General features: G+C 47.6%; 1 protein-coding gene across 1 annotated transcript in view; it reads left to right on the top strand.

Annotated features, from left to right (window-relative positions):
• The window catches only part of XYLT1 (xylosyltransferase 1), a 347,704-nt gene extending 327,334 nt beyond the window's left edge, over positions 1 to 20,370 (top strand). Inside the window, exons 11-12 of the mRNA XM_025274755.3 lie at positions 5,833 to 6,166; positions 13,842 to 20,370. Coding sequence (XP_025130540.3) covers positions 5,833 to 6,166; positions 13,842 to 14,164 — 657 coding nt within the window. The 3' untranslated portion in view covers positions 14,165 to 20,370. The remainder of the gene's footprint in view (positions 1 to 5,832; positions 6,167 to 13,841) is intronic.
• Positions 20,371 to 23,023: the final 2,653 nt, after the last annotated feature.

Here is a 23,023-nt window from a genome sequence, read left to right as displayed (position 1 = left end):
TAGCACCTCCCTTGTAACATCAACACCATCTTCAGACCTGAAAGGCACTACATAATCTGGCCTCTGTCTGCTTCTCCGGTCTCACCCAGGACCCACTCTTTTTCCCACTCACACTTCTTGCATCTTTATCCATATTCCAAGTTCTGTCCTGCCTCAAGCTTGTCACACCACATCCTCCTGCCCAGAATACTTTCTTCCAGGTTTTCACCTTTTTCCTGTGGTCATTCTGATCTTAAATCAAATGGTGCACCTTCAGAGAAGCCTTCCATGCCCACCCACTTTTGTCACAATTTTTCATCCAGGACATCCCTATTTTATGTTTCTTAGCATTTATCATCTCAAATGACCTTGTTGATTTCTCTGATCACTTGGTGATTGTCTGCAAGAGAGCAGAGACTATAGCACTTGCTCACTGCTGTATCCTCAGCACACAGAAGAGGACACAGCCTTTGTAGATGCAAATAGGATTTCTGAATGAGTGAGTGTCTGTGCTTGGGTAGTGATGCTGGTGAGAAGGGGAGGCATGACCATGCTTGGTGAGCGTTGCCCACATGAAACTCCAGCACCTTATCCCTGCTTTCTGCATGTCAGCAAGTACCTAAAGAGGTGGTCCATCCCTGGACTTCAGCATTTCCAGTGAATTTGGCTGCTGGGTTAGGGGTAAAGAGTCTGACCATAGAATATGGAGAATCTTGGGGGCCAGGAGTGGGGTGGGAGGAAGCATCTGACCTGCTTACATTTTCCAGCCCCTGTGGCCCTGCCTGGGCAACCTAGGCCTGACTGGATGGGCACCACACAGGCAGGGGTAGAAATTTCTTATTAAGTCACCATTTTCTTTCTTTTAAAAGATTCATGTATTTATTTAGCGGTAGCGGGTCTTTTTGTTGCAGTGTTCAGGCTTCTCACTGCGGTGGCTTGTCTTGTTGCAGAGCAGGGGCTCTAGAGCACATGGGCTTCAGTAATTGAGGCACAGGGGCTCTAGAGCACCAGCTCAGTAATGGAAGCTCACGGGCTTAGTTGCTCCATTGCAATGTGGGATCTTCCAGGACAAGGTATCAAACAGTTGCCCCTTGCATTGCAAGGCAGCTTCTTAACCACTGGACCGCCAGGGAAACCCCAGGCCACCATTTTCGATGAAGGCTCCAAATGGATTGGCTGGATCCGAGCTCCGTGGGAGCCCGCTTCGTAAATTACTGGTGTCAAGGAGCAATTAGATGCTGCCCCAGTTGGATTCTGTGCTGGGGGCCCAAGCAGCCGATTGAAGACATTAATGTCCCATTAAGGAGACGGATGCCTGGTCACTAGGCTCTCCCTGTTTATCAGCCTGCTGGTGGGTAACTGGGCACTTCTGGCAGTGACAGATGTTGGCCAGTCCATGACTAGTGATTAGTTAGGGCTTGAGCTACATAGCTCTGGTATCCTGGGTGTGGGAACCACCCAGATCTCTGGCAGAGGAACAGCGTGGGGTGCAGGGAGCCCTGAAACTTGTGTAATGAATTTTTTTTCTTGGTTTTAAGGTAAATGGTGTAAAATTGGACTAGAAGGAGGGAATGAAGTACAGGGCCACTTTGTGGGCTGTTGAGAATCTCCATCGGGTCACACGGTCCTGGGGCTTTGCATAGGGCCTGGTTCGCACACTCCATCCCTGGGAGTCCCATGCTGATAGCATAGAGGAAGGATGCTCCTTCCATCAGCAGCCTATGATGTGTGAGGGTGGGAGGGGCCGTGGTGAACTGAATAGACCAGATCCTTGTTGTCTTGGGATTGCTGTTTACTGGGGCAGCCAGCCAGTGATTGAGCAAATAAGTGAACCAAAGTATTCCAGTTAATGACAAGGATTATAAAGAAAATAAGACTTCATCCATGTTTTCTGAGGGTTTGACAGGCTGGTGGGACAGCTTTCTGTTACCAAAACAAACTTGGGTCCACTCGCCCACACTCAGTAAAGTTTGTCTATTGACATAGGGTTGTGGTGAAGGAAAAGTGTGGTGTTTATTGCAGGTGCCAAGCAAGGAGACCAGGCAGCTAGTGTTCAAAAGGTCCAAACTCCCTGATAGCTTTCAGGGAAAGTTTTGTAAAGACAGGGTGAGGGAGGGCACTTGTGGGGTGCATGACCGGCTCGTGGATGTTCTTCTGATTGGTTGGTGGTGAGGTAATCGGGAGTCAACATCATCAACCTTATGGTTCCAATGGTTCCGGGCTCTCTGTGCTTGTGGGCAGCATACAGTTAACTTCTTCTACCTGCTGGGGATTTCGGTATCTGCAAAAAGCCTCGAGGTTATGGCTCAGAATATTATCTATTGTCCTTGAGGAGGAACTAAAAGATCCTCGACTTCATTTAATGGCTAAATTATTATTATTTTGTCTCACTTGACTGTTTTCCTTTCTTTCTGCATTTTCTCACACCTCTGATTAAATTCATTGTTTAGAATTTGAAGAAGGCCTTGGAGGGTAAAGTTTTTATTACAGACAAGAGGCAGGTGAAGGACATGGGGGATCTGTCCTGAGGAGGCCCCATAGGGTCTTGCTGGGTTACACGTTGATGGAGCGAGTCATTCAGGAAGGCATTTCTAATGAGATAACTTCAGAGTTGAAACCTGTAAAGGAGTAAGCAGTGGGGAGACCTGGAACACTCTGGGATCTTCCAAAAGAAGAGCATGTGCAAAGGTCCTGAGGCCCCAGGAAGGAGCTTGGCATGGCCAGTGAGCAGGAGGAAGGACTCAGGAGGACAGGGAACAGATCATGAGGGGTTTCACAGGCCCTGGAAAGAAGTTTGAATTGCATTTTAGGTGCAGTGGGAAAGAAGTCATGGTGGGCTTGAAGCTGGGGAGCAATATATTGAGCTTGATCCTCAATACATACTTAAATTTGAGTAACTGATCACTTGATGGTGAATGGCAGTGGATTTCCACAGTGAGGTCAGGTGAGCTCTTGAGCCACAGACAAGTGATAGCAATGGGACCCCTCTGGGCAGCCCCACCTCTCCTTGTGCTGAAGACGGCAGCTGCCTTCCTCCTTCTCCTCTCCTAGATTTAGGACAAATTCAAGTTTCCCACTGTCAGCTGCTCTACAACTCTTCCACCTGGGTTACTTGGTTATAAAACTCAAACTTAGAGAATTATTCACCCCCATTTCTTTAGGGGATAGTCCCCTAATTGGTTATAAATCCCTCTGTTAAGTAGGACCCCAAAGGAGTTTTGTGATCATTAATCTATTTGCCCATATGCTCAGCCCCTAATCATTCATGACGTAGATAGATGATGGATGGTTTGACAGAGAGAGATTGAGTGTGCTTGAATGAGTACCGTGTGCTGAGCATTGTTTTAGACACCAGTGATATTTTGGTGAACAAGCCCGATGTGGTCCCTGCCTTCATGCAGTCGACAGTTTTGAGCCATGGAGAGAGGCACGTCAATTAGAATGTGATACTGCACTAAATAACTACATAAATAAAAAGCTAAGCTTAGACAAGAATGTCAGGGATGCCTGTAAGCAAGGCAGGCTTCCCAGGAGTGGTGACACCTGGGCTGAGAGCTGGATAATGAGCTGGCCAGGAGGAGAGTGAGGAAGGAAAGAAGACCCAGCCCAAGAGAGAGCCAGGCGCAGACACAAGATCAGGGGGTGAGAGAGCCCTTCTGGCAGAGGTGCTGAGAGTGTTCCAGGGCGGCCTAGACAGGGTGGAGTGGAGGAGGAGAGAGGGATGTAGATGAGGCTGGAGTTGGGTGAAAAAGGACCAGACTTTGCAGGTCAGGACAGGAGGAGAGACTGGACTAATGAACAACAAGAAGAAACTGGAAAGGATTGTATGGAGGGAAGTCGCAGAATGGGACATCTCTAGAAAAATCTCTGTGACGTTGGGGCCTGGCTTGCATCCTGCTCGCTCATTCATTTATTCCCTTAATATACAGTGTTGTTCTCACTCCTCCTGTGTTCCAGCCACTGTGCTGGCTCCAGGGGTCCTCAGGAGGAGCAGTCCCTGCTCGTCCTCTGAGAGATCAGCTGCTACTATCCATGACTCCCTCTGCTGCCCTGAGGACAGCTCCTCAAGGTCAGTCTTGGCCCAGAGGTGGAAACTTGAGGCAGGCTGTGGGCCCGTGATTGTGTATTACACCCACCCCTGGTAGGTGGTAGTTGTCCGATACATTTGTGTTGGATAAATGAATGAATGAGTGGGTGAGTGAATAGGAGGCAATACACAGAAGAGTGAATAAGAACCCAGCCCCTGGACCCAGACTTCCTGGGTCCCTCTTACTGACCAGAGCAAGTCATCTGACTGCTCTGAACCTCAGAGCATTTCCTCCTGTGTGAAGTGACAATAAGATCAAGGGTGCTCCCTCGATGGAGATGGGAATGTTAGCTGAATCAATGCACCTATGCCCTTAGCAGTAGGCCTGGAACACCAGAAACTCTGGATAAATATTAGCCATGGAGCCCTGTGTCTTAGGGATGGGTATAGTAACTCATGGCAGAAACAATGAAAACATAAACCAGCTCGTGTTTGCACTGCACGTGTGAAGTCTGCTCAAGGTGTAGACATGTTTACTCACACCTGCACCACCTCCTCACCCCACCCCCACACACACACACCAGAGATGCTGCTTGTGGAAGGACCACAGAAGCAGTACAGGCCTTGTAGTGTGCTCATTGCCTGCTAGCATGTGCCCACACCCTGCGTCTTCAGAACATTATACTAAACCTCCTGGGGGAGAGAAGACCCCTGATTTCATCTGACTTGAAATAGTAACAGAGCTCACTGTCAGGGATCTATGTCGTTAGTTCATTGTTTGCCAGGTTATTCATGCATGCATTCACTAGGTGATTGATGGACCATTGACTGTGTACCAAGCAGTGCTGGACACTAGAATTCAGCAGGGGCGCAGTCACAGGGATTTGAGCAGTGAGAGGCCGTTTCACTAGGTTGTTCTGGATACTGGGTGGAGAATAAATTGGAGTCCCCAAAAGGGGAAAGATGGAAGCCAAGAGCAGATTTCTGGGGTCAGAGCCATACACACACACCCCACTGACTGGCAGGAAGGATGGATCATACAACCATCACTCCCCATAGGGTCCAGCTCAGGATGCTTTGGGGAAGCCAAAACTGTCTCTTCCTTGGAAAGCCATCTGAACTCCTGCATATGATAGGCGATGCTGAGGGACCCTCCTTTTCCCTAGCTTATGACAGGGCAGCTCCAAATCCTGAGCTCCACTCTTGTTCAAAGTGATTGCTCTAAAAAGAGGCACGTGATCTGGAAAGCCAACAACCAAAGTGGAAATCAGCTGCACTTGGTGAGTGGCAGGAGTTATGTTTCCTCGGGATGGCCTGCAAGTGGGCATTCATTCATTCCTCATGCACACCATGAACCAGACACAGGAGGCCCAAAGGAAATGGACCATAGCCCCATAATCCTTCAGACCAGATCCAAATCCCAAATCTCCTGCCAACTGCCTGTCCAGCCTTAAATTACTGAGCAAGTAACTTAATTGTAGCCTCAGTTTCCTCATCAGTAAAATGGATAAATGAAGCCCAGTAAGCAGAATCCTGGGCTTTCCTCGTGGCTCTCTGGTAGAGAATCCACATGCCAATGCAGGAAACATGGGTTTGATCCCTAGTTCAGGAAGATCCCTGGAGGAGGAAATGGCAACCCACTCCAGTATTCTTGCCTGGGAAATTCCATGGACAGAGGAGACTAATGGGCTATGGTCCATAGGTTCACAAAAGAGCTGGACACAACTTAGTGCCTAAACAACAACCAAAGCAGGATCCTAGGCCTTTCTGGGATGGAGCACTCACATTCAGGCCCAATGATTTCAAGATTCACTCCTGTGTTTCAGGTCGGCACTGACTGGGATGCCAAGGAGCGGCTCTTCCGCAACTTTGGGGGTCTCCTGGGGCCCATGGACGAGCCGGTGGGCATGCAGAAATGGGGGAAGGGCCCCAACGTGACCGTGACTGTCATCTGGGTGGATCCCGTCAACATCATCGCAGCTACCTACGACATCCTGATTGAGTCCACTGCCGAGTTCACCCACTACAAGCCCCCTTTGAACTTGCCCCTGAGGCCTGGGGTCTGGACGGTGAAAATTCTCCACCACTGGGTGCCAGTTGCAGAAACCAAATTCCTCGTTGCACCTCTGACCTTCTCAAACAGGCAGCCCATCAAACCAGGTGAGTACTTCCAGGATGTCTGTGGGGTAAGTATTCCAATGCAAAGGGCCTCCCAGGTCCTCCACCTGGGCAGGCGATGCTGCTCAGATGTGGGGCACGTGGGCTGCCTTTGAGAGCAGTACTCGCCTCTCAGGATTTTTCCTGCTCATTTGTCATACCAAACCTTCTAATTTTCTGCCTGTCTCTGCACACAGAGGTGATGTCGTCTGTCTGTATTAGACACCTATTTATTAGATGCTGTCCCGCTGGACTTCCAGAAGGCCCTAATCATATTTGAAACAGATGGGAAATAAACCCAGGCTGATATTGAGTTTCAGCAAATCTTGTTCACTGTTTAAAATAAAAATAATTAAAAGAGGAATTTCTGTTCATCAAAAACATGATACACTGGGTGAAGAGACATATCACATACTAGAGGAAAATATTTGCCACACATTTTAAAAAGTACTCATATCTGAATATACAAAAAGTACTCAAATTCAGAAATTCCCTGAGTCAGAGCAAACTATAAGCCACAGGCCAAATCCAGCCCACTCCCTGTTTTTGTAAATAAAGTTTTATTGGAACACAGTCACACTCATTTACATGCTGACTATGATTGCTTTGGGGTCACAATGCCATTATGGAGTGGTTGCCCACAGAGCCAAAAGTATTCGCTATCTGGCCCTTTAGAGAAAGGGCCAATCTCGGATATAAAAGAAATAAAAAAGAGAGAGAAAATATATATGCACACATATAAAAAGGTGTTCAGCCTCATGAGTAATGAGAGAAATGCAAATTCAAATCAAAAAGAGATTCCACTTCACATCCACTATGTTAGGACATGTTTGAAGTTGAGACAACATTATTTGATGGTCAAGTTGGAGAATGATAACCATCTATACATGTCCTGAAAGCCACCAGCTTCCCAGGTGATGCAGTTGGTAAAGAACCCACCTGCCAAGGCAGGAGACACAAGAGATGCGGGTTCGATCCTTGGGTCAGGAAGATCCCCTGGAGGAGTAAATGGCAACCCACTCCAATATTCTTGCCTGGAAAATTCCATGGACAGAGGGGCTCACAAAGCGTCAGGCACAACTGAGCTCACACACAATGAAGAATGATGTATGCCCTGGTGGGAGAGCCACATAATGAGTTTGGAAAATGCTTTAGCATTTGCTGGTAAAGTTGAACATAGATACATACCACACAGACATTCCACCCGAGGTAGAGGCTTGTGCAGAAATACAGCAGAGTTGTTCATAATAGCAGCAAACCAGAACCAATCCAGATGTCCAACATCTGATGGGCCATCAGTGTGGTCTGTTCTGACAACAAAAGTCTACGCAGCAGGGAACCCAGTGCAGGAACACTCCACATGCTGATCTGGACAAGTGTCTAGAACATAACTTTGGGGGATGGTAAATATAATAATTACAGTGCATGTATTTAAAGTTCAAAAACTGGCCAAGCCAACAATATGTTATTTCAATATTCATGTATCAGTAGAAAGCTATGAACAAATGATGGGAATTATTAACAGGAAATTCAGGATGAGTAGGTCCGGGAGAGGGATATCAGACTCCTAGTGTGTCTGCCTTTCTTCTTTTTTTCCCAAAAATATTTCTTTTATTTTCCTATTTCCCCTCCTTTCCTCTTTCTTTTATCATGGAGACCATCTTCCTTAATCCCCCAGTGACCCAGCAGTAAAGAATTCACCTGTAATGTAGGAGACATGAGTTCAACCCCTGGGTCGGGAAGATCCCCTGGAGGAGGGCATGGCAACCCACTCGAGTATTCTTGCTTGGAGAATCCCGTGGACAGAGGAGCTTGGTGGGCTACAGTCCATGGGGTCACACAGAGTCAGACACGACTGAAGCAACTTAGCATGCACGGAGGCCCTCACAACATCTTCCTCCCTGTTCAGTTTCACCCCCTGGAGTGGCCACTGCCAAGAGTCCAGTGTGCATCCTTCTAGACATTTCTCAGTGTTGGTAGCTCAGCTAGTAAAGAATCCACCTGCAATGCAGGAGACCCTGGTTCAATTCCTGGGTCGGAAAGATCCCCTGGAGAAGGGAAATGCTACCCACTCCAGTATTCTGGCCTGGAGAATTCCATGGACTGTGTAGTCCATGGGGGTCACAAAAAGTCAGACATGACTGAGCGGCTTTCACTTTCAAATACAAAATAAATCACAAAGATATTATCATTTTTTTATTTTATTTTTAAACTTTACATAATTGTATTAGTTTTGCCAAACATCAATGAGGAGGGAGGAGGGAGGAGGGTTCAGAATGTGGAACACATGTATACCTGTGGCGGATTCATTTTGATATTATCATTTTTTGAAAAGTGGAATGATCCACTTTGTAGTGAAACTTGCTTTTTTTCACTTTCAAGTCAATATATGTAAAACTACCAGCTGCCTAGTATTCCTTTGAGTTTAGGATCCACAGTCTGTCCCCCACCTTAGTGGACACATACCTTCTTTTATTGTTGTTGTTATAGATAACACCGTAAAGATGCCCATGAAAATTCTTCCATAACACAGATTCCTAGAAACAGGATTTCTAGGTCTCTGGGTGTTTGAAATTGTCCATCTCCATCTAACAGATCAGAAACCCAGAAGCAAGGAACGCTTCATAGTCTCTGTTAGCTAAAAAGAGTTCTGGGCTGGGTATCATTTAGCTACTGACACAAGGAGAGAGGGACATAGACATGGGGAAGGGCACTTGGAGTCCTAAAAAGAGAGTATTAATGTGAAGTCTGTCAATTTCTGCCAAGTTTCTGTGCTAACAAGCAGAAAGATTTGGACCTCATGTTTTCAGGAGAGAGACGTCTGCTTCTCCTCTGCCCCATGAAACAGGCAAAAGACAGTCCCTCCAGAACTGGCTGGGCCAGAGCCCACCCACTTAGGGTCCTGGAGTGTCACCCTGAAGAGGCTCACATTTTTAGCACTACTAAGGGTTCCCAAAGCCAGATGTAGAGGAGAGGCATGGAAGTGACCATCTCCTCTCAGCTTTCAATACATCTAGAACAAGAATGGCCCTGAATCCATCCTACCTCAGTAAAATGGCCCAAGGCCATGCACAGGGTCCCGATTTTTCCTCTTTTTCTCCTGGGGTTTCTAAAGACAACAAGCTCTTCCCACCCATGCCTAGAGTGAGCCAGGGGTCATTTTATCCCACTGGGAGCAGCCCCCCTGTTGTCGGTAATTGTATCTGTTAATGATGTTCCAGTGACAGGGAACAAGAAGGTGGGAGCAATGCAATTTGTAAAATGATTCATCAAGAGTAATTTGCTATTGATGCGTCCCTGGTAATCTCAAGAAATCTGATGAGGTGGAATTGAGGGAAATTTAATTAGAGAGGCGAGCATCGTGGGCTGATGCTGTAATAGCATTTCCCACATTAACCTCATTTTTCATAAGGGTTTTCTGCACCAACCACAATATTTGATTCCCAGTATTCAAATGTTTGTTAATTGCTCTTTCCACTTTGCAAGTCCTGCCTTTTCTAAGTTCGGGTGTTTCCCCGATCTCCAGCTTCTCATCTTTGCAATCTCTGCTGAGATGGGGGCAGGAGCTGCCCACCCTGTGGTGCGTATCAGGGAGAAATGGGAGAAAGCCAGACTTATTAATGAACTTGAAAAAGAGAGCCTCTGCTAAATACAGCAAGACAGGACATGCTTGCTTTTCTGCTTTCTCCCACCTGTCTGCCTCCTAACCACAGAGTCCAGCCCCCCCAGCTTCCTGGAGCATTGGGAACTGAAGGAATGACTTTCTTGTATAGTTGGTTTTTTTTTACTGGAGTATAATTGCTTTCAATGTTGTGTTAGTTTCTGCTGTACAGTGAAGTGAATCAGCTATAATTATACCTGTATCCCCTCCTTCTTGGACCTCCCTCCCACCCACCACCCCCACATCCCACCTCTCTAGGTCATCACAAAGGACCAACCTGAACTCCCTGTGCTTTATAGCAGGTTCCCACTAGCTATCTGTTTTACATATGGTAATATATATATGTCAATCATCATCTCCCAATTAGTCCCACCTTTAAATGCCACGGACGGAAGAGCGTGGTAGGCTACAGTCCTTGGGGTCGAGGAGTCGGACAGGACTGAGCGACTTTACTTTCACTTTATCTTTCCCACCCTCCTGGTGTCTGCGTGTCCATTCTATATGCCTGCATCTCTATTCCTGCCCTGGAGATAGGTTCATCTGTACCCTTTTTCTAGATTCCACATATATGCATTAATATACAGTATTTGTTTTTCTCTTTCTGACTTACTTCACTCTATAACAGACTCTAGGTCCATCTACATCTTTACAAATGACCCCCTTTTTCTTTCTTTTTGTAGCTGAGTTCTATGTATATATATATACACCACATCTTCTTTATCCGTTCATCTGTCCTTGGACATGTAGGTTGTTCCCACGTCCTGGCTATTGTGAATAGAGCTGCAATAAACGTTGGGTACATGCATCCTTTCGAATTATGGTTTTCTCAGGGGATATGTCAAGGCATATTTTTTTGCCTTTCTTTTTTCAAAATGTACTTTGAATTGAAGGATAACTGCTCTACAATACTGTGTGGGTTTCTGCCATACAGCAACATGAATCAGCCATAAGTATGCATGTGACCCCTCCCTCTGGAGCCTCCCTCCCACCTCCCATGCTGTCCCACCCCGTTGGGTTGTCACAGAGCCCTGGCTGGAGCTTCCCGAGTCATACAGCAGATTCCCGCTGGCTCTGTGTTTTACAAATGGTAGTGTGCATGTGTCCATGCTACTCTCTCCATTCGTCCCACCCTCTGTGCCCAGAAGTCTGTTCTCTGTACTGCAGCCCTGCAAACAAGCTCATCAGGATCATGTTTCTAGATTCCGTATATTTGTGTTAATATACGATATTTGTTCTTCTCTTTTGACTTACTTCACTCTGTATGATCGGCTCCAAGGTTCATCCGCCTTATTAGAACTAACTCAAATGTGTTCCTTTTTATGGCTAATATTCCACTGTGTATATACACCACAGCTTCTTTATCCATTCATCTGTTGATGAACGTCTAGGTTGCTTCCATGTCTTAAGTGAGTCAAGTGAAAGTGAAGTCGCTCAGTCGTGTCCAATTCTTTGCAACCCCGTGGACTGTGGCCTACCAGGCTCCTCCATCCATGGGATTCTCCAGGCAAGAGTACTGGAGTGGGGTGCCATTTATTGTTAATTGTGCTGCAATGAACATTGGGGTCCATGAGTCTTTGTCAATTATGGTTTCCTCAGGGTAAGGCATATTTTTAATTCAACTAGGTTTCTCATTGTTTTTGAAGTGCAGGCATATATACACTGTCTTTCTTCCTCACTCAGGACCGCACATATTAGAAAATAACCTTCGGATTATCCAGGTTGTCCTGATTGTCTCCAAGCCACTTTCAAGTAAAGAGGAAGCATTGTCATCTGAATGCTGCATTGTCTTAGAAAGAGGTTTCTTCTAATCTCAGTGAGCTCGGCTATAGCAAAACCTGATTTGGTAAAACATGACTTACCAGATCATGATCTAGTCTTTCTTTAATATATATTCTTGTAATTAGCAATGAAATAAGCCATGAGTGGGAGCTTCCTCAAAACAGAGATGTCTAGCTTCTTTTTGTCAGCCCAAATATCTATATTTTCTGCTTCCCCATCTTTAAGCCCTGGGAAACAGTCAGTGTCGCTCTTGTTCATATGTTACTTTACAAAGCACATGGGCTTTTCCCCGAGCCTCGTGCCAGTCTTGTGAGTCTAATTGCTGGAACGGTAAGTATCCCCATTTTGCAGTCAGGGAAGCGACTCTGCAAAAGACTAGCCCCCAGATGGAAAAATAAAATAAAAATGAAAAGCACTGTTTTAACGTCCTGTGGGTGTATGGGCTTGTTTACCGTGTTTACTAATGCAGTGTATGAATGACATGCTCTGGCTTTGGAGTCAGCCAGCCCTGGATTTAACTCCAGATCTAAACTATAGCTGCTTCTGTTTCCTCATCTGTAAAATGGGGATGATAAAAACCAGCCCTGTAGTTGTGTGTGTGTGTGTCTGTTGTGTACTAATAATGCCAATAATAATAGTCCTAGCTAAACTTTCCTGAATACTTCGAATATGCTGGGCAGCATTTTAAGCACCTCACATGAGTCAGCGTACTTAATCATCACAAACAAAGCTACGAGGCAGGTAATAGAGGCAGGTAATAGTTCTCTACCCATTTTTGCTGATGAGGAAGAAGTCAGATGCCTAGTGTGTGAGATGTGGGGATTCAAACCAGGCAGCCTTACTGTGGTCCCCGTGCTCTGGCCTGAGACCCTGGTGCTCAGCAAGGCAGAGCTGTTTCAGAAGCCAGTTGGACCTCCCATCTACCCAACTCTGGTCCAAGTTTTGGGCTCCCCAGGACTCCCTGCTGTGGTCTATTCATGCACTACACCTTGGACCAAAGGAGAAATCCCTGTCTTATAGAAAGCTCACGGTGGGCATTCAGCAGCCAAGTGTAGGACTCCTGTCCAGGCTTTGAAATCCACAGACCCTGGTTCAAACCCTGGCTCCAACTCTCATTACCTGTATGATTTGGGGAAAGGTGCTCCGTGAGGCTGAATACTTTCTGTTCCCAAAACCTAGAGTTCTCTTCTCCAGGATCTGTGTGTAGCTTCTTCCTTCATGTGAATCAGCACTCAGATCAGATGTCACCACCTCGGAGAAGTCTTCACTGCCCATCCCATCTAAAATAAACACTTGGTCACTCTCTAACCCAGGAATCAGCAAGTTTTTACTGTAAAGGGCTAGATAGTAAGTTTTTCAGCTTTGTGGGCCGTGTACAATTTCTATCACAACTACTCAGCTGTGCTGTGGTAACAGCCATAGACAATATGTTTCCAAATGGGCATAGCCATGTTCCAGTAAAATTTATTTGCAACAACAGGTGGTGGCCAAATTTGGCCCAGGGGCCTTAGTTTATCAAGCCCCTGCTCTGACTCCACACACCCCATTAATTCCTTTCATGACACTTATCAGTTTGGGGAATGACCTTATTTATTTGTTTGTTTCTTTATCGACATCATTCTTCCTTCATTGTCTGGTTTGCTCTACCACAGAATAGAGCCTGGCACTTCATATATCTGCATCAAATAAATGAATAAATGAATGCCTTGCAGATAGCAGATGTTTAGTAAATATGTGTTGAATGAATTACTGTCTGGACTATAGTAGAAAGAAAGCAAAATTGCTCAGTTGTGTCCGACTCTTTGTGACCCCATGGACTGTAGCCTACCAGGTTCCTCCTCCCATGGGATGTTCCAGGCATACGTACTGGAGTTTGCCATTTCCTTCTCCTGGGGATCATCCTGACCCAGGAATTGAACCCGGGCCTCCTGCATTGCAGGCAGGCACTTTACCATCTGAGCCACCAGGGACTATATAGTAGGGGCTCCATAAATACATGCTGAATGGATAAATGAATGGACCATGCTCTACACAAAGGGGTTCACACCTCTTGAAGGAAATATCCTCATGGGCTCAATTTCTTTGCCTATACAATGGGATTTCTAAAAGGATTTTCTCATGAGATTGTCCCATGAACTGGACAGTGCTATGCAGTGCCCAGCATGGTGCCAGGCACGCAGTAGTAGGTGACTGGTCCGTGGCTAGTCTACTGATGTCATTGTTCCCTTTGGCTTTCAGAGGACGCGTTGAGGCTGCACAACGGGCCCCTCCGCAGCGCCTACATGGAGCAGAGCTTCCAGAGCCTGAACCCCGTCCTCAGCCTGCCCATCAACCCTGCCCAGGTGGAGCAGGCTCGGAGGAATGCGGCCTCCACCGGCGCCACGCTGGAGCGCTGGCTGGACTCGCTGGTGGGCGGGATGTGGACTGCCATGGACATCTGTGCCACAGGCCCCAGCGCCTGCCCAGTCATGCAGACCTGCAGCCAGACAGCCTGGAGCTCCTTCAGCCCCGACCCCAAGTCGGAGCTGGGGGCAGTCAAACCCGACGGCCGGCTCAGGTAGCACTGGGCACGTGGGGACCCCAGCGGATCTCAAAGGGAAAGCAGCCAGATGGCCAGTGGGACCCAGACCCTGACCTCCCACCCCTGGGGCTGCCTTTTGTGAGAGGGGCTCTCCTGGCCATAGGATGTTGAAGAAGGAAGGTTTGGACACCAAAGCAGGTTCTGCCAACCACATGCACCCTGCAGGCTGGCTACTGGGGACAGCAATGGCTTGGTCCCAGCACCATGGTGGTCTTACCTCTTCTGGTTGATCCTCGAGTCCTACAGGTTCCTTGTCTTCCCCCTCAATGACATGAATCCCCCCCACCCCCACCCAGACAAGTGATTCCCAAACTTTTCTTTTGAGCAGCAAAGAATTTGTTTTACCGAGTCGTAGGTGGAGGTTCAAGCTACGGATGAAATCCAGGCTGCTTGGGTGGAAGCTGAGAGTGTGAGGTTCTATGTCAAAGTTCAGCCCACTGGGCAGTCCCTTTGCCAAGGGCATCTCCTAAGGTACCTCTTCAGAACCCAAGGGCTCTGCAGAAGCTAGTTTGGAAAGCAATGCCCAGAGGGTGGGTTTGATCTCCAGCCCTGCCCTTCAGCTCATCTTCCTGCTCCTCTGGGCCAGGAAACCCTTGTGCCAGCCTTGAAGTGACAGAACATGAAAGTCACATCCGTGGGCTCATTCCCAGGGAGGTAGTAGTCTTGGCGGGGGTTGAGGGGGCGGCTTTGAGCCTCCCACCAACCCTTCTTGGGTTCAGCCATCCTCCTTGGTAACTAGATGAGCAGGAGAGCCTTGTGACGTGACTTGGCCAAAGTCCAACCAAAGTGTCACTGCCAGACATCCTGGGCTCCAGGCCACCCACTCTTGAGGCAGAAACAGGGTGATGCTCATGAGTCCGAGGCTAGCATCAAGCCCCCCAGCCATTCATGGGCCAGGAGACCAAGACCATGACCCCTCTGGTCTTTGACAGTGGGAACTTTGGGGGACCATGGCCATGAACCTCATAGAGATCACTGGGAGCAAAACTCCTGAGCTGGTCAGCACAGCAATACCCCTCACCTGCCTGAGCCCTTTGTTCTGAGGTCGGGCGCTCGGAACTTTGTGAAATGTGTCTTCGGTGCTGCTGGGAGCAACCGAACCACATGGAACAGACTTTACACAGCGAGGAAAAAGCATTTCAGATTCGGTTTTTAAATTCATGGCCTTTCTTGTCTGAGGTGCCACCCAGCCCCGCCTGACATGCAGTGTGAAAGTGGGAAGCTCTGAGTATCTGGTTGTTTAAAACCTAAAGAGTAGGATTATTCAAATTGCTTGAGTTACTAGAAACCCAAAGGGTTTCCTTGCCATGTGCCCATTGGAGGGTCGCCCCACTCATCCAGCGATCCCTCCCTGAGAACCCCCTCCTCCACTGATCCCGCCCCTAAAGGTTCCCTCGGAAAAGTCCCAGCCCTGGGTGCACTGTCCTTTCCCAGGAGAGCCGGTCCTCGTTGGGTTTCTCTCCAGTGTGGCTTTGAAGGTACTGCCGATTGCTCCCAGTGAACTGTCAGCTGTTGCCCCCTACTCGCCCCACCCCACCCCTGCAAGGCAGGATGTCCTGTGGGCCATGGAGGATACAGAGAAGGGACACTTTAGATATTTATTATTTATATGTTTTAGTCAATGACTAATTAGTAGGTGCTGTTTTTGCAGCTTGTCAATTATGTTATCTTACTAACTGAAGCTGCCTTTATTCACAAAAGGCCCCCTCCTCCTGCCCTTCTAGTTCCCCCAGCCCCTCCTGTCTGCCTCCCTCCTGCTTTCTCTATGTATCCATCTATCTATCTACCTATGTCTGCCTCTCTGTGTCTGCCTTCCATCTTCCATGTCCTCAGTGGAAAGCAAGGGAGTTGGACACCATGAGGGAAATGCTTCAACCAGCAATGTCCATGGGCTGAAAGTGGGGTGCCCTTGGGAACATCGGTCCCTCACTTTTCTTCACACAGGGTGGAGGACCACCCGGTTAGCCCTCCAGCTCTGGGGGTGTTGGAATCCCTGAGCCATCCCCGCCACCAGCCCCCAGCACAGGGATGCAACAGGCCTGCCACTTGTGGAGGTAGACCATCCAGCTGCAGAGCTTGGGCCATCCATGCGTCTCCATCACCATCCTCCCACAGCCAGTTTAACCATGGGCCTCCCTGTGACCAGAGGACAGAGGGAAAGCAGCTCCTTGCATGCCCAGGAGCAGAAGAGATCTATTTTAGGAAAAGGGTGGTGGGGGTGGCCAGACAAGCCAGGAGAACCCAAGGGCAGGGGCCTGGCATGGCTTTCTCAGAAAGCCCACATGATTGCCATGTGATTCTACAAGTTCACTGGGAGCCCAGAGGCCCATGGCACATCCTCTCTCTGCCCTCAGCCTCTACTTCTGTCCAAGGACTCTTTGAGCCTGTGGAAGCTGCCCAGGAAGCCAGCCTTGCTCCTCTTGGCCAGGCCTGTAGGACTCTGTATGTCACTTATGGTGGCTATGGGAGCCCTGCCCTGGTACATCCCTGCATGCAGCATGAGCCTGCAGACTCCTCAACAAGGCCCCTCCTGCACCCTGACATTGCTGACTCCTGTTCTATTAGGAAGATGTGGAGAAACAGCAGAGCTGGCTTATTACTCTGGGGATGGTCCCCTCCTGTCCCCTCACTCCCCGCTGACTACCAGGAAATTGGGAAGCTGAGCAGTCACACAGGATGTTCCTCAACATCTTCTGTTCTTGAACCAGAGAATCACTTTGAAGATGTTACATTTTGCTTCAAGGGGAAAAGAGAGAATTTCAAGCAAAGCCCAGGATGATTTGAGCCAAGGTGATGTTTTCCCAGGGGAGATAGTTTAACTCATTTTTATTGTCTACCTGAGAATGATTTATTAGTTCAAGGCCATTGGTCAGGCAGCCTTGAGCTGCGGCTGCCTGAGGGTTTCAAAACCCGAGAATGTGGTCCCCTGGAAATTGTTTTAGAATTTAGAAGAGTGTGACTGAGTCTCTGACTGGGTCCCTGGACTTTAGGGGGCTTGAGAGGTGGGATGTGGGTTTAGGGGAGAAAGATGCATCCAATAAGCTGTGATACTTTGTCCAGTTTCCCACTCACCCCTGTTATGGTCAGGCAGAAGCCACACCCAGGAGGCAGACAACTCTGAGCCCTGCTTCCCAGGCCCAGCGCAAAACAGTCTGTCTCCAAGGAGGGCAGAGCGGTTGCTAGGCTCCTCACATTCTAAGTGTGTGCGCTCCTCCCTTAGGAAAAAGGCCCTTCTGATCTGACCAGGAGTCACTCTGCCTTCATTTGCCATTGTTGAACTTTCAAAATGCCAGTGGAGCTGAGGTTTCAGTCAATTCCTCGAAAAAAGGAGATGACAGTTGCTTTGGGCACAGGCCAGGATTGGGGGGACTGTGCTTCCTTCTGGTCCTCCAGTTTGCAGGTGCAAGGAGAACCCTGGCTGGAACCTTGATCTCTTTGCCAAGAGGGTCCCGAAGAGAGGAGAGCGGTAGCAGCTGGGTGTGGGGGCCTGAGCAAAGACCCCTTTCATAGTCCAGTTCACTGGGGCTGCAGGACCCAAGCTCCCTCTGCAGCACCCAAGGGGGATATACTAGAAACAGCTGTTGGCAAAGGCCTGCCAGGTCAAAGCCACACCCTCTGGCAGGGGTTGCCCGCGGCTATGCAGTCCAGGACACTAGCACAGACGAATGAAGTGGCTGGTGTCAGACAAGAGGGAATGGCGGGGACTGTGGTCAGCAAGTGGGCGCCTGACACAGACAAAAAATACGGCTGCGTCTCAGCTCCAGTCTGAAGTTGCGAGTGAGAATACAGGCACGGTGCAGCAGGATCGTCTAATTTGGTAAGATAAGCCAAAAATCCATATTTTGATAGGAAATCTGATTTTCAAACATTGGCAAGTTTTGTTTTTACCAGAGTGTAGGCAAAGGGTTCGGTCCAAGTTCAGCCTGTGCGCTGCCCACTCTATGGAGAGGTGTTTAAAAGGAGGTTAGGTGGTGTCCTGGTGGAGGGGGAAAAGCCAGCATTGGGAAGGGGCAAAAATAACAGCTTATGTGGAACTCTGAAGGGAATGAGGGCCTCTCACTAGTCATTCCCATCCCGAAGAAATGGTCCCTCAGAGAAGTGTCCCATGAGAACTGGCTTGTTCAGCTCTCCTGATCTCAAGACAGTTTATACTGAAGGGGAGATGAAACAGGATTTGCTGACCTCGAAAGCTGCCCCTTGGACATCAAGGAGGTCCACACTGGCCCAGTCCCCACCTTCCAGAATTCCATCACACCAGGTGGAGATGTCCAGGAGATTGTTCATGGGGAGAGTTTGGCGTGTCAAATAGCCCGGCTCGCTCCAGATCCTGGGTTGGAGCGGCCACCTTGCCATGTGTCCAGAAGCATCTTTGGAAGCCATGCTCACTGGAGGTCCTCTCTGCTTTTCGCCTCACCTACCTTACTTTGCCCATGGGTCAACCACAGGCGCTACCTCATGTGTCTGCTGAGAAGTTTACCTTGGGGGAGGAGGGAGAGGAATAAAGGTGTCCAAAATCTGCTGGAGCTGAATGTATAATCTATGCAAATTCTCTCTCTGTCTCTCTCCCTCTCTCTGTCTGTGTCTCTCTCTCAGAAGTATTATTATTATTTTTTAACCTGGCAAACAAGATACTGTACTGACCCCTCTTAAGACTGAGGAGGGCTTCCGCATGCCACCTGTGTCTACCCCTCATGTTGTCGTTGGTTCTGTCCTTGCCAAGCCCCAGGCAGGGAGATGGAAGCCCTCTCTCCTCCCCTTCCCCTTGGCTGGGAATACTCCATCCCCCTCTGCCTACAGGCCCTACGGGAAAGCAGGTTCTGCGTCTTGCCACTTCTGTTCCTAACTCCATCCTCTCCATTCCTCATTTGCCTCCCTTCTCTCCTTTCTCCACGCCACCTCCCCCCCTCAAAAGCCTTAGGTTTCTCCGTTTTTAAATGTGGCCTTAAAATTATTTTTGGAAAGCTGACCACCCTCTCTCTCCCATTTCTACCATCATCCAAGAGAAAAGAGCATCTTGAAGCTTTTGGAGCAACCTCCTAAGCCAGGGGCTGCCAATCTGTAGCTTGCAGATGTGGTAGAAATGGCTTCTATGTGTCGTCTTGAAGAAAAATATCCTTCTATTTTTCCTATGGGTAAAATGAAGGCTTGGGTGCTCGTCTAAACCTCAGCCGACTCCCGAAGCACTCTCTTGGAGCATAACGCCGCTGTCAATAGGCTGGTTTAATTACCGGCAGGATGCCAACATGGGCTTTCCAATCCTCCCCCTCCCCCGAAGACTTGGTGACTTTATGTACTTCATTCAAGGGTAAATCAGCAGAGTTTCTCAATTTATCTCTTCGTCCTTCCTGCCTGGAAAGTGATAGAATTTAATATTCCCAGTGGATGGTCATGTTCTCAAAGGGATCACACTCTCCCTACTTTCAGAGTCCCTCCTTTTCCCTGCCATTGCTCCAGGGCTGATGGAGGCCAAAGACAACCCCAGGGTTTTCATAGGAAATTCACTGGAATTGAGCTCAATCGTCTTTGTCGTCCTTTGTCTCTTTTTTTGGTATTACTATATTGTCAATAGCATTTGGGTATTTTTTAAGAGGCCTCACAATAAGTTATTACCGTCCCTTTCATTGTTTTTCAAAGACATGTGGTGATATAGTTTTTAAAAATAACTATTTTGTTATAGATCATAATATGCATAAAACTGTACAGAAATATTTTGTAATGTATTGATTTTAAAAAAAGAGAGACTCTGTAAATAAAGTTTTAAAAAAAGAGAGAATTCAAATGGCACACACTGAAAGATGTAGATATTTTGCTATTTATTTAAAGGAGTATTTTAAGAGATATTGAACTATCTGAAATTGACCAGTAATCAAATTCCAATCATCTGAATGCTTTTCCTCACGGTAGAATGTGATTCTCGGAAACAATTGCACTACCCGCCCATTTTTGCACCTTTTCTGTCTTTTCATTTAGCAGAAAAATAACAACAAAATTGTGCCTTAGCTGTATTTTTTTGTCTAGGGGAGTTTGTTTCTGTCTGACAAAGCAAAATCTTTTGCAGAAAACAGTGGATGTATTGAATCCTGTATCATACCAAAAACACTGCAGGTGTATATAGATGCTTTCTGTCATACTGTGTTTTCAGATGCAGAATTTTAAAATTAAAAAAAAAATACTGTCTTTATGGAACAGTAGGTGTGTAACTTTTCAATGATATCTTGCATCTCCATGCCATGCTGTGTTCTCCCCGCTCCTCTGCACTGTCCTCATGCTGAGACCACCTCTCCTGGGAAATCCTGACGTGTGCACACACTCCCTGACCAAGCCTGCTGTCATCTCTCAACGTAGATGACAGTGAGGAAGACTGCCATCTAAAGGGCCAAATGTTTTCTCTAGCCAACTGGCCGGCTGTGTAGCAAACCTGTTTTCCTTTCCTCTTCTCTACACAGCTAGACTACATTTCCCCCCAAAATTGTGCATTAAATCCATTATATACAAAGACTTGGGGTCCAGCAGTTAGGACTCCATGCTTCCACTGCAGGGGATGCAGCTTCCATCCCTGGTCAGGAACAAGAATCCTGTGTGCCACGTGCCCCAAAAAAGGGGGAACACTGGGGCTGGCAGAGGAGAACACTGGTTGCCAGAAGGAAGAGGGTAGGGGGTGGGTGAAATAGGTGGAGGGGACTAAGAGATATAACCCTCCAGTTATATAGTAAATAAGTCACAGGGTGTAATAGACAGCATAAGAAAGTGAAAGTGGTTGCTCAGTCGTGTCTGACTCTGTGATCCCATGGACTACAGCCCGCCAGGCTCCTCTATCCATGGAATTTTCCAGGCAAGAATACTGGAGTGGGTAGCCATTCCCTTCTCCAGGCGATCTTTCTGACCCAAGGATCAAAGCCAGGTCTCCCACATTGCAGGCAGATTCTTTACCGTCTCAGTCACCAGGGAAGCCCTGGATCATAAGAAATGCAGTCAGTAATGTATCCACTTTTGATGGGGACACATGGTTAGTAGAATTAGCATGGTGGTCACTTCATAATGTATGCAAATGTCAAATCACTCTGTAGTACACCTGAAACTAACATACATCAACTCAATATTTCAGTTTAAAACACTAGAATAAAGTAAAAGTAACTGGGTGCTTGGAGGGCTGCTCCAGTTGAAGTGGGAGCAGAAATAGCCTTTTCAGTGTCTCCCTCTCTCCCACTCCATCAGTCCCTTTGGTGGCTCCAAGGGGGTATGTAGCCAACAGGTCTCAAAACTCTCACCTCTCACGGAAGCAGCTGGGCCTTTGGTAAAACTGACCGGAGGCCTGGCTGCCAGGTGCTGAGAGTTGTGTTCTAGGCTGAGTCTTTGAGAATGAGACCAGACAGAATCATTTACCCCTTACCTAAGGTGGAATCGAAAGAGTGGAAACTTAGAATTGGTACCCAAAGGAGGTAGGTCAAGTGTTGGAGACTCTTGAGCCTGTGCCTCCATATTTAGTTGATTTGGTCTGCTGGGAAACCGCCTGCTGCCCAGCTTCTTACAAGAAAATGCTCTCAAAATATGATTTTTGATGTTCCTATCTGTGTTAGAGTTCTTTCACTTGGAACCAACAGTAGCCTAACTCAAGGTTAATCAGATGAGGAAACTATTGGCTCCTGAAATTGCAGAAGGAAACAGTTAAAATGCAAAGGGCAAGGATGAGAGATTCTCCAGGAGACTCAAGACTGGGAACTAGAACCTTGACACTCTTTGTCCACTTTTGCTCCATTTCTGGTGCTCCCAGTTTGATTCTATTCCCCTCTACAGACAGCCACACCATGTGATAGAGACAGGAGGCCTTAGAAGTCACTCCTTAGCCTTCAAGCAGCACAGCAGAAAAAATCTATGTCCTTTGTTCTCATTGCCAAAGGAAGTGGTTCCAACAAATCACTGGGGCCAGGCAAACAAGGCACTATCATTGGCTGAGTCTGGATCATGTATCTACCCCTGCGGCCAGGTGATTGGGCAAGAAACCGTGATTGGCAGCCCCATCCCAATCACATGGTCAGAATGGAAGAGGAGCATTTTCCCCAAGGGTGTGCTGAACAGACAAAAACATCAGATGTCCATCCACTGGCCACAGAAACTCCAGGCTCAGGTGGATTCTCAGCTTGCCAGTCCAGTTCATTCCTGCTCTTCAAATGCCCAAATTGTCTCCACCCAGCTCCTAGCTATCTCCCCAAGGAGAAGGATTCTGGGATTCATTTAAAGGATTCATTTAAAATGAACAAATCATTTTAAATAGATATCACATAGATGGTTCAGATTTCATCCTCACTTAATTAGTCATGAGACAACATGATGAATCTCTCCTTTTCTCCTTGTAGTCTGGGCACAGGACTCATTTAAAAGACCCAAGTAACTGCCCTTTGCTAATTATGGTGGATGACTCTTACTTGTATCAAAAAGCAGAGTCTGTGTGCCTGCAAAGAAGAACATCTTCTCCAAGTTTGTGTAACATCGACCTGCTGGGATCCCAGTCTCTCCTCTGCCCCCGCAGCAGGCACCCAGATCCCCCATGCTAGCAAACTCATCCATAATGAGGTGATGGAGCCTTGCTGAATTGGTGTCAATATTCTAAAAATGGGGATGAGGTGGACAGCAATGGTTCACCCAGTGAAAAGCACTGAAAGCAGATAGACTGATGGGCGTTATGGCAGACTGGGTAGGACTCAGGACAAATACGGGGAGTACTTTTCAAATCACACTGTTGAGCCTGAACGCCTACCAATTTTCCCGTGCCCCTGACCAAAATAAAGACCCTTCCTCCCAATTTGGAGTCAGATAATCCTGTGTCCAAACACAGATTTCA

The sequence above is a fragment of the Bubalus bubalis genome, chromosome 24 (assembly GCF_019923935.1).
Source record: "Bubalus bubalis isolate 160015118507 breed Murrah chromosome 24, NDDB_SH_1, whole genome shotgun sequence".
In the NCBI taxonomy this organism is placed as follows: Eukaryota; Metazoa; Chordata; class Mammalia; order Artiodactyla; family Bovidae; genus Bubalus; species Bubalus bubalis.
The sequence above is the reverse complement of the archived record's forward strand: the minus strand, read 5'-3'. Positions and strand labels throughout refer to the sequence as shown.